We start from the raw sequence: 12,150 nt of genomic DNA on the forward strand, positions 1-12,150 counted from the left end.
TTTTTTTCTTTCTTGAAAAGGACGATACGTGGAATCTGGAGAAGTAGAGAAAATACAGCCCTGTTGACTTTTGGTAGTTTTGCTTAACTCTCTTAGGAAAGACATGTGAACAGTTCCCATTAATCAGTGACATGAAAGCTACGACAAGCAATTAGTCTTGTGGCTGTGGTCAGGGACACGTTGGCAAAGCTGTTGAGTTAAAGCAAAATATGTCATGTCCTTTTCCAAACAACAAAACATATCGTTTTCTACCCAAAGTCAAACAATCATTGAGTGTTTGTGGCTTTTTTTCATGGTTATAATCTGGTGTTTTCCGACCTCGCAACGGTGTAACCCTCTGTCAAGGTACCGAAATGCTTTCGGGGTAAAGTTTCAAATGCCTCAGCATGCACACCACTTGATCAAATATACTGTCTATAAACCGGTGCGGGTGCACGGAACCGTCATAACATTTTAGAACTTCAAACGGACCTGGTCTGGAGTTCCCGAGGCTCTGAGGGTCAACACTGTAAAGACGTGTAATGAAACAAGGATTTAAATCGCGCCAGCAGCCCAATAACCAACGACGGTTAGTAATAAAACTCAAGAGGATTGACCATTTTGGACAAGGATTGATAGCCGTGGGTGATGCCGTGGAGAGGGAGGGATTAACGAGGCATTTAAGCCTCTAGTAGAAGCATGGGATGTTATGTTGGGCGTTTCAGATGAAAGTGAGTCCACTTGCTGAATTGCAATGGGTTTTCATGGAGAGAGGAAGCACCGGCACCCATAATACATGAAATCGTATCACTTAGCAGCTCGGCGCAGATAAAAAGATGTTTGAACTCTCCGACATAATTTATCGGCGCAAAAATTCTCCCTTGGTTCTGTTCATGATTTATGACTGGGAGTATCTTTCTCCACCCACACTATAAGCACCATCTCTCATGCTCTCTCGCTCTCTCATTATACTTGGTGATAACTCGTAATAGTGTTTTTTTTTTCCCCTTCTCCTTCAGATGGCTCCAATGCAAGTTGACGTTGTGCTTATGAGTAATGGATCATTACTTCACTAAAAATTAAAAGGTGGACCACACAGCGCAGCAGAACTCTCAGACACAATGGCAAAACGAGTTCTTTCTGCATATTAAAACCTGAACCAGTGAACCTGCTCGTCTTAACTGACTCGATAGGATATTTCGACTACAGTGCTGCTCAAAATATTTCCATGTAAGCACAGCAAAATTTAATCAGATATTAACACACGAAATACTATAGCAGTGTTGAAGTTTCAAACCTGAGCAGGTTCTAATCTAAACGATTCAGCTCTAATCTAAATGATATTGATGAGTTTGTTCTATAGCTGTTTCTATAGCTACTAACTATATACAAGCTATATACTAACTAATGTGGCAGATTTATTTGCATTAATATTTATGGAAGAAGTATTGATTATAATGGTTTTAATGGAGAGGAAAAAACTGTGCATAGCCTAACTTGTAACAGGAAATAACATGCTTCCTGTACATTCCACAGCATGTAATGTGTTAATAATGAAGCATTATGCGCTGTTTATTAACACATAAAGTATTGGCATTAAGAGACACTTTGAAATCATATTTGGGGAAAACATTCATCATACCACAGTGTTTTGGGGTTTCTAATATATAAGTATTATGATGTACACTGATTTTGTATACGTTGTTTAGACGGACAATGAGGTAGTTCTTAGAGAAGTAGTGCGCTTGTGCACTAGAACTATGGTTGATGGTGTATGGGGTCAATTTTAAGTCAAGTGCCTCAAGTATAAATCTTTAATTTATCAAGTTATTTAAATTAAACGCCGAGGTGTTTCTGGTATGGTGTGTAAAATAAACACTTATTCAGCCACTATCAGAGGTTTCTTTACACCCATTCTGATGTATTCTCACAATGTTATCTCCAAAAGATTCTTCTTGTAGGTCGGTAGTCATGCAGCCTTTGGCTTGGTTTTACATTCTTTGATCAATATGATCTGCTGTGGGGTGAAAGTTTGCTCCCCTTTAAGCGCTCTCTCCCTCCTGACAGGTGAAAACATATCGATCATTTTATTCTATTTGCTGCTCCCCTCGCCGGCTCTCACCTCTACAGTCAATAGCGCAGGATTGAGAGAGTCTCCTGACCCTCACCCCTCTCTCTCTCTCTCTCTCTCTCTCTCTCTCTCTCTCTCTCACACATACACGCAGAACCGTCACATACACACCGTATCCTCGTGATCTTTGTCCCGCCAAGCTCTAGATTTGCGATTTAATTTTGATTAATCGTGCCCGGCTTACAGGGTCACGGTGAGTTGTAACATTTGTGTGTCCTACACGGGTGTGCGTATGTATTTAGGCTGGCGCATGGGTCAGGTGTCAGCTGACCTTGTCAGGTACAGGTCTACGGAATCAAATCAGGATTGGTGTGTGTTTTTCCCCTCGCAGCAAGGGCAGATTAGAAATTTTTTTTGAGGTCAGTATAGTTGTGGAACTAAAGACTCAAGACTTTGCCTGGAAGCTAGTGCACTAAATTAGCGTCACTCAGGTTCACTTTTGTGTTACGTCTGAGGTAAACCTACATTTCAGTTCATCTTCACTCTCATCTGCAGGGAAAGTGAGTGATAATTATTCTGTCTCTGACTCACATGGCATGAAAAATGCATAACTCTGGGGGTGAGGCAGCCTATCACGAGGTTAACTCTTCCTACAGTCGTTTCTTTCTTTTTTTTTTATCTTTACACTCGAAATCTCTTTTTAGATGCCAGTATTCGGTGTTTGTTTGCTGAGCTAATGTTTGAATGAGCTGTTTGCACTGAACTTTCAGCCCTTGCTAATTACGTTTGATAAAATTACCATCAGTGAACTGACCACCTGGCTTAGTTAGAGCTCCTGTTTAGATTTGTTCTCCAGTGTCTTTTTTTCTCCATTGCCTTTTTACACATAGGCAATTTTTGTGGGAATTCAATCAGGAAATGAGTAAGTGTGAACAAGGGTCAGAGTTAAAATCGGCATGGACATTGAACAAAACAGGACCCAGCAACAGATCTGTGAAAAAAAGCTAAATCTTTACCGGAAAATCATTTATCTTAGGATGCCAAAACCTTTTAATGCAGAGAATTACTTTTTTAAATTTAATTTACAAAGTACCAAATGGAGGACGACCTAAAATTAAACACAGAGGAAGACATTTGTGGAAATTGTAAGTGATTTTGGAATAACAGAGTGAATTCACAATTTGTGCCTTCAATAAAGAGGGAATTTGAAGCTTGGAGAGTGCAGTGTATGCAAGAACATACCCAAGTTTTGAGGAAACATACTCAAGATTTGGAAATGTCATATGTCAAATCATATTTGTTTGTTTTATGCCACAACCTGTAACATACACTACGGATTGTAAATGACACAAAACCTGGACATGGTACTGTGAATGTGTGGCAATAACAGCTAAGGTTTTGAGTGTCAAGACAAAAACACACACACTGAAATAAATTCTCAACCAGCTTTTGGGCAGCTAGTTATCTCTCACCTTGTCATTTTGATCAATTTTTTCTTTTTTTTTTTCCAGTTCTTTCTTTTAAGAGTCTTTCTCTCACCTGCCATCTCTCCTGTCATCAGCACTCTCCAGACAATCCAAGGCCAATGTGAAGTCTTGAACTGCAGAGGACTTTCTTTCCCAGGCTCCCTCTCCTCCTTTGAAGAAACGTTTTCTTCCCTTTCGTTGCCTCTTTCTTTCATTCCACCTCCTGACAAATTGCAGTCTCATCCTTACTCTACACTGCTATCATAGCACAGCTGGACTTTTTCGAGGTCAAACACGGGTCAGAAGCAAAATAACATTGAGTACATAAAAGTTTGCTTGTGTTCATTTCCCATTAAGATTTAGCGATTTTTTTTTTTTATGTTAAAGTTCAAGTTTCTTTCTATCATGTTACTTTGTGAGTATTAGGGTCAGTCAGAGACTATGTGAGTCAGTATGATTTAAAACCCTTCTATTATAACAAAACCTTATCTGTGCACACATCGGCCTTGCCTGGCGTTTCTTAGAATATGTGTGCTCGGGGAATCCCATAGCTTAGCCCCAGTGTCCTCCTTCCGCTGTCTGTACTGAAACAAACAGGGGAAATCCAACTTAAACAACCTCCCAGTGGTCATAGAGACCCCCTGGCTGGCTCCTGGCCGGGCCCCTGACGCAGGGGCCAAGCAGAAAGGACAGTGTCCGGAAGTTCCTGTCAGTTAGTGTCCTCACCCTCACCGCCGCCTGACCTTCAACCGACTGCAGCACTTCCTCTGGCCTCTTAGATGAGTAAACAACAATGTCCCATTCATTTGAAGTCCAGCCACAGAGCCAAATGTAATAACATCATTCATGGTTTGATGTGATGGTTGAATAACCAACAAAAAACCCCACTATAAAAAAAAAAAAAAACACAGGTTTTCAGTAGAATTCAAATACTGACACTGAGACGGCCATTGCAGTACATTGACTTTGCTTTACTTTAGCACTTTCCATTTGATTTGGTTTTCTAATCACCTTATTGCAAACTATACTATTGTCTGAATGTGGTCGTTTGAACCTCCTTATAGAGGGAATCATGTTTTGAGTTCATGATCGTATTAATATTCATGAGCTCTAAAACCACCAGGCATACCAACGTCTTGCAACACGAGCGATCCTCCTCCATATTTCTGTATGACGTTCTTTCCTTTCGCCGAACCCGTCAGTGGTGTACATGACCACATGTACACGATCACACAGTACTTACAGATAAATCGTGCTATTCCAGGACACACACAAAATGCGAGAAAACGAACTTCTCTGCGACAAAACAGCAGCCATTTTGATCATATTCTATGCTCAGTAAAAACTCAAATGATCAACATGCATGCAAGGTCTCCACCACACCCTGGCTTTCCCCCAGGCACAAACATTTGCACACACTCTGTAAGGGGTTGTTCCCTGCTCGTGCTGAGTGTATGTGAACCCCATTAGCACATTCCCAGATAGCAGCCAAGGCCCTCTTATCTCCATCCACCCATTAATTACACTTTGTTCCCCTAAGTGATCTATTTATGCTCTGCCCGCCCCTGCTGCCCACTCTAGACCTATCTCTCCACCTCCCCTCCAAGATAACAGTGCTAATGCAGGGCTAGCGAGGTCAGACCGGCCTGTATGAAGTGTGGCGCTGTACATTAGCCGCTGCTACTAACTCCATTTTTTTCTGCCGCCCACCATACCTGGGGCCACTCTTAAAATGACCCTAATTGAAGATGGCATCACAGCTAGATTAAGAAACTCTCACACTCTGGAGTGGATGGGGCATTTTCACCTGAGGAGCATGGAGGGCTCTTTAGTTGTGAGCAGTCTTGAGGGTGGGAGCACATGAATAATTATTATTCACCGTGGTAACCGTTGGTCAGTGATCAGACCTCACTACTTTGCTGGATGAATCATTCTTGCTGGAGCAGTAACACACAGTTTACACCTGGGTCTTTCATGCAGCTTATACTTTATATAAAACGTATCCTGATGAAGCACTTGTCAAATGAAGCGCATTTTGTATTCCAGTCACTCAATCGCATGTAATATACAGATCATCTCATTACGCTCCACAACTAAATTGTTCCTTGTTTTTGGATTTTGTTCTTAATTAGAAGGTTTGCAGAATCAGAAAATACGATTTTGTATGCCTTTTTTTTTTTTAAAGCACCAAATTCGCAATCATGGACCCTTGTAGAACCCTGGCGTGTGTGGGAGGGAAGGAGGACTCGTGAGACAGGCGATTTTTTTTTTCCCATGCTTCTTTTTTAAAAACATTTCAATGAGGGCTTTTCAGTTTTTCTTACTCGCAGACACGTGCATAAACATTAACACAGAGTTCAGCTCTGCTCTCTCGCTCTGCTTTATAGCATTTCCTAAAAGACAAACAAGCCACACATGAGTTCAATTCAATTCAGTTTTATTTTTATAGCACTTTTTACAATGGACATTGTACCAGAGCAGCTTTATAGAAATAAATAGTTTGAGAATATACATTTTCATACATTTCATAAATTAAAGCTTCATAAATTTGTTATAAGTTTATCCCTGAAGAAGCAACAGTGGTGAGGAAAAACTCCTGGGACTCATGAGGAACCAGACACAAAAGGGAATTCAATATCATCTTGGTCACACCGAATGTCCCTTTAATATAGTTTTGTTGTGTTAACAGCTGTTCGCTGATAAGTGAAATTGTCTATGATGAAACACAGGTAAGAATTATCGTGTTATATGAATGTTGAGCCCGCCTCCTGGCCACACCCTCACTTCTGTATTCTTTCGTATTTTTGAGGGTGGTGTTTGGAAAACCAGTGGCGGACGAAGTACACAAACCATGTACTTAAGTTAAAGTAGCGATACACTGGGTAAAATATGACTACAGGTAAAAGTGTCCATTTAAACTTTCACTTAAGAAAATTACAAAAGTATTTGCCTTTAAAAGTACTATGATTTATTATGACCATTATGTTCCTATTATAATTTTTTTCACAAGACTCTTCCATAATCAACTCAGTTTCTGTAAAAAGACACTAATGTTACACTGTTATATTAATAGAATAATATTAATGAGTCAAACTCTAATTAATATCTATTCAAATAACCATGAGCCCAAAACCTTCTTTTTAACTCCTTCAAAAAAATCGAGTAAATAAGGTGATGTGGCGAGTTAAATTTAGTAGTTTCTTCCATCATCTATTCCTCTCAAAATGTTCTGCTTGCTGTTGAACTGATGCTGAACTGTAGGTTCATGCTAAGTAGATATCACCAAGCGCCAATCAAAACACGTTCAAAACAGAGCGCACGCTCGACCTGATTGGTGACTTTCTGCCTGTTTGACAAGTTAAGTTTTTATCCACTCATAAATAAAAAAAAAAGACTGACTGATTTTGCAAAATGTAGTTGAATAAAATATTTGACTTTGAAATGTAGTGAAGTTAAAGTTAAAGTCTCTCCAAATGGAAATACTTCAGTAAAGTACAGATACGTGAAAAAGATTCAAACAGAATGCACTGTGTAGATTGAAATCTTCTGTACAGTCTGAGATTCCTTCAGGTGCCTTTGGACTCTGGATCAGATGGTCACAAGTTCAAATCCCAGCACCACTAAGTTGCCACTGCTGGGCCCTTGACCAAGGCTTTTAACCCTCAACTGCTCAGTTGTAAGTTGTTCTGGATAAGGGTGTCTGCCTAATGCTGTAAATGTAAATAAAGCCCAGATCGGTGGAGGGAAAGATTTGATATACAGGGTTCCCCGGAACTCGCGGGGGTTACGTTCTAAGACCGCCATGCGAATTTCCCCGGCAGCCTTTATGGTACCTTAGTGAATTCTTCTAGACATTGTCACTTTAATACAATTTGTTTAGTTTTTTTTTTAAATATGAAATTTGATAGTGAAAACATAGTTTTAAATTTTTTTCCTAACGTATATGAACATTCGGTCCATTCCCGCAAATTTTAAGATAATCCGCAATTCGCTGTTAGGTTCCTAATGAGAACCGCAAATTTTCCGAGCCACAAATTCTGAACCGTGATTTATCGGGGGTTGACTGGATATCCACCTTCAACTTTTTAAAAATAGTATTTAAACGGATATTGCCCATTTATTTGTAATCTGGTATAAAATTGTATTTTTCTGTCAAAGGCTTCTTCAGCATGTTCGCATTGTGTGTTTGGTTGTAAAATTTCAATGGCAGTATAAAAGTTATAGACAGACTAGGATTCCGTTTATTGTATAATCTTTAAACCCTATAGATCGGGCTTTGCAGAAACAGACTCTCCCTTTAAGAGCTAATGTCACCTGGATACTGTAGATTTATACCTAAGAACCTCTGCTGTAATCATAAAGACTATGATGCTCACACTGAACATCCTTCCAGCACACTTAGTTCTGTTTTGACTTTGGCTTTAAAGCTTGGAAGGGTATTGATTTATAATCCCACTGTCAAGTGTCATGCAGAAGAGGGTGGCTTGCCTTTTAAGTCTGGTTCCTCTCAAGTTTTTCCACAGTTGTTCTCCGGGAGGAGAGCTGTCAGCATTGGCGTACTCGTTTGGGATCTAAATATAAAACTCTATAGAGGTTTTCTTTGTGTGGTAAAAAAAAAAAAAAAAAGAAAAAGAAAAGACAGTATACGAATAACATTGTATGGAATTTTCTATGCGATCTGACATACCCATCACCACCCTTGACTCTGTGATATCTCAAACATGCGCGGAGCTTGCGAATAGGTTTATCATCGTGACCATTTTTTGTCTCCGCTCAAGGTTGATACTTTTTCGCTCGAGTTTACACACCATCAATATGGATGACACATGTGCCATGATTCAGTCTGGAGAGTTCGCTTCTGTTCTTGACTCCTGCTACTCCTAATGTAAACACACTCAGCCTTCTGCTCTTATTTATGTATTGACCAGCTATGGATTTGTCTTTTCACTCTGCACTCCAACATTCTGTCTCACTTACCAAGGTCTCTGATTTTATGAGGCGCATGGAATTACTAGAGTAGCCAAGCTGTAGAGAATTTGCAGAAAATGCCTCGACATCGACGCGGTGCTTTTGAAGTGCAACACGTTTATTCACTTTCTGTTGTGGAGGTGTTCAACGTGGACTGTTCTGTATTAATTAAGTGTTATACTTTAGGACGTCTCTCCCAGTGGAGGCTATTAGAGAGTTTCTGGACCGACTTGCCGAGATTTCAGCTCTAACCTTATCTGACATCCGTTCAGATTTAACACGTCGTGCGTTAGAGGTCAGTTGCATGCTAAAAGGGCTGATAGCCAAAACGGCGAGAGAAGGAAGTGTATGTGGTGTGTATTCGTTGAGGTTTTTGTGCTCGTGAATTTGTTTATCTGTAGGCTTATCTGAAGAAGCCAGACAGTGCCTGTTTCCTTCTATAACCTTCAATGTACGCAATACTGCTCATTATCTAACACTGTATGCCCAGAGAATTGTTGCCATGACATTCAAAGAGTAGTATGTATAGCCTGTGCTGCAACAGCTCTATAAACACAATGCATGATAAGCACAATATAAACAAGTGATAAATATGATTGATTGGTAAGTAAACACTTACAGTAACATCGAAAAAAAAATCAATTTTTTTTGTAGAAGTTTGTGGTGGCTTTGATGCTTTTGTGTGCGGTGACAACTCATTGAAAGAAAAGTCTGACGTGTTTAATCTATGCACGTGCAATTTGTTTTGCAGTTGATCTGCTACATGTCATTGCTTGTTCTTGACACATTCTATTATGCAGGGCTAAGCTCGTGTGAATTAGCTCGCTATCGGGCCTGTTTCTGAATCGCATTGTACACAGAGACTGATTCTAAGCCTTAGTTCGTTTGTAATGACTTGATTTTTTTCATCACCTCATTCAAAGATTCATCCTTTGCTGTTTACCTGATAGCTTCAGGGAGCAACAGTTTTATTATAAAGAGCTTCTAGCGCTAGACAAGCAGCTGGGCTTTTTAATTGATGCCAGGTTGCTGTTGTGTGTGTGTGTGTGTGTGTGTGTCTATGCACTAAAGCAATCTCTGTGCCTTATGTGTCACCTGAATCTCATTGGACTAGCTGCCTAAACATCAGTCACTCCCTGGAAAAGCTAGTTCCAGCATTGGGTCTGCCTCATATATTTCATAAATATGCTAGCACAATGATGATTAGCCACAGGAGCTTAGTAGCTGTTTGCTCTCTGGGCCTCCCCGTCACTTTCATTTGCTTTTCTTGCTGCTTATCTACGAGATATGCAGTCATTTGAACAAAGCTAACGTAATGGTGCTAACGTGGGCTGAGGCTGTTTGACTTGCCAACAAATTAGCGCTCAAATTAGCCTTGAAATGTTCTGTAATTCTGCAGAATTGTCAGGGATGCGGTTCTCTTTTCTTTTCTTTTTTTCTCTCCATTCTGTGTGTTCATGTGGCTGGTATGTAATTGAGGTGCTGCAAAAGATGGAATTGGTACAGAGCATTTAGACACTAATATATATTTAAAAGTCTTTGTAAAAGTTAATGCTATTGTATAGCTGTGGTTTGGTCTTTCTTTTCCATCCTTATTCAGACTCTAAGGTACACCAGGTTCATATTCCTTTACCAGCTTGAAAATAAAGGCATTGGCACTAATAAGGTAATCTGAGAGGTCCAAAGGCATAACTTGTGATTTCACCTGGAGTGATTTTTTAGACAAAATATCTGTCACTTTCTGGATGTATTATAGACTGCACTCACAGTCCAATCTAGCTGCTTACAAATAAACAAACTGCAATTGTCATTGAAGAGACAAATCAAGAATACAATGCCCGAGCCTCAGGGATACACAAACTAACCTAAAGGGGACACACTGTTAAAACCACATAGGCACAAACTACTGTAATATAATGGACCCAGTCTCAGGGAGATACACTGCTGAAAGCTCAAGGACACGCACACTGTTGGAATCTCAGAGACACACTGTAGGAACAGATACTACTGGAAACTCAGGGACAGACACTGCACGAATTTCAGGGCAGATTGCTTGAACCTCAGGGACATGCTGCATGAATGTCAGGGTCACGCAGTGCTTGTATCTCAAGACAGACTGCAGTCAAGGTCGTGCTGATGGTCACGTCAGGATGGGACACACACAGTTTGAAGACTGGGGTCTCATACTGCTGGACTCTTAGAAAGAAATTCAGCTGTACTCTGAGGGACACACCCTAAATAAAACCTTTGAATGACACTGTTCTGGACTGTTTCTGGAATGTCATAAAACTTCAGGGTCACATTGTTAGACCCTCAGGTACACTTACAGCTGGAACCTCAAGGTCACGCTGTTTGATTCTCAAGCACACACTGCTGCTACATCAGGGGCCAACTGCTTGAATCTCAGGGACATGCAATGCCGGCACCCCAGGGACGCATGCTGCTGGATTATACCCAATTACAGTTACAAACTCCACAGTATGCAGCGCTAACTTTTCCTTTCTGTAAAAATGCCTGGAACTCATTCATCTTTCATCATCTATGGCGGTTTAATGATTTCTTCCTCTGTTTGCTTTAAGAACAACAATAATTAAAGTAATTAAAGGGGGGAGGGCGTCAGCACACATCCTTCCTCTCATGGACAAGCGTTGCATTTGTGTTGTAGGTGCACGTGTATATGGATTTCCTGCTTTGTGTCTGTAACTGCCTGTATGTTTTTTCATACATTGATTTAATTGAACTGAATATAAACAAGGCAGGCTTTTGTCACAACAGTAATAATTGTAATAAGTGCTCCTTGCATTGGCATTGAAGTGAGAAGCAGCATAGGGGAAGGACTTTGTGTATGTGTGTGTTTTATTTTATTGTGTATGTGGGGGAAGGGGGTTGGAGGGTGTTAACAGAACGAGTATATTTGATTAATCATCTTAGAATTTGTAGCTTTATATTATTCATTGCCAAGTTGCTTGTTAGTCCGATGTGTGATAACATTAGCACCTGTTCTCACCTCATTAGTTCTCCGGACAAATGCTCTCAGATTCACATGTCCAATGCATGTAACGGAGAAAACTTCGAACTGCCACGGCATCACAGAGCGCTGCTGTTGGAAATTCAATTCGGACACTAACAAGAACACTGACAGCAACTACGCTGTTGTCTTTGTCCTTATGTCCCCTTTTGGACCCTGTAACTGGAATTGCTGATTCCAGCTGAGCTCCTTGTTTCGTTAAGTCCCGACCCTCTTTGCATTTCATAGTTTTTTTTTTCTTCATTCAAGTTAATGTGAGTACAAATGAACATTTCTAGAGCTCGATTTGTACAGTTTAGCTGTTTCCATAATTATTAAAATCAGAGATACCATTAATTCGCAACAGCAGTGTAATTATGGCATATCAAAATGCCCCCTAATGAGAGCCAACAGTTTTGAAAATTAAATGAAGTATGCCAGTCGTGTTTAATCAATTAAGAGACAGGTTTGAATGGCATGCTACAGATGGAGGCTAATTACAGTCAGCACATTTGTTTTGTTTTGTTTTTTGATTTTGTTTTTTGTTTTTTTTTTTGTCTGGCTCGGAGTCATACTTGTAAGAGGGCTTTCGATGATTTATCATAGTGAGCTAATACTTTGTCTTCAATCAGGATTATCATTTATTTAATTGATATTTA

At 40.1% G+C, this 12,150-nt stretch overlaps 1 protein-coding gene across 3 annotated transcripts in view; it reads left to right on the forward strand.

The window, feature by feature from the left end:
- The window catches only part of arb2a (ARB2 cotranscriptional regulator A), a 179,156-nt gene that overhangs the window by 158,284 nt on the left and 8,722 nt on the right, over positions 1–12,150 (forward strand). The window contains exon 11 of one of the 3 annotated variants that reach the window (XM_083527630.1): positions 999–1,153. The exons of the other annotated variants lie outside the window; for them this stretch is intronic. Within the exon in view, the coding sequence (XP_083383756.1) occupies positions 999–1,018 (20 nt within the window). The 3' untranslated portion in view covers positions 1,019–1,153. Of the gene's footprint in view, positions 1–998; positions 1,154–12,150 lie in introns of those variants that run through there. 3 annotated transcript variants of the gene reach the window in all.

Source organism: Silurus aristotelis, assembly GCF_946808225.1.
Source record: "Silurus aristotelis genome assembly, chromosome: 23".
In the NCBI taxonomy this organism is placed as follows: Eukaryota; Metazoa; Chordata; class Actinopteri; order Siluriformes; family Siluridae; genus Silurus; species Silurus aristotelis.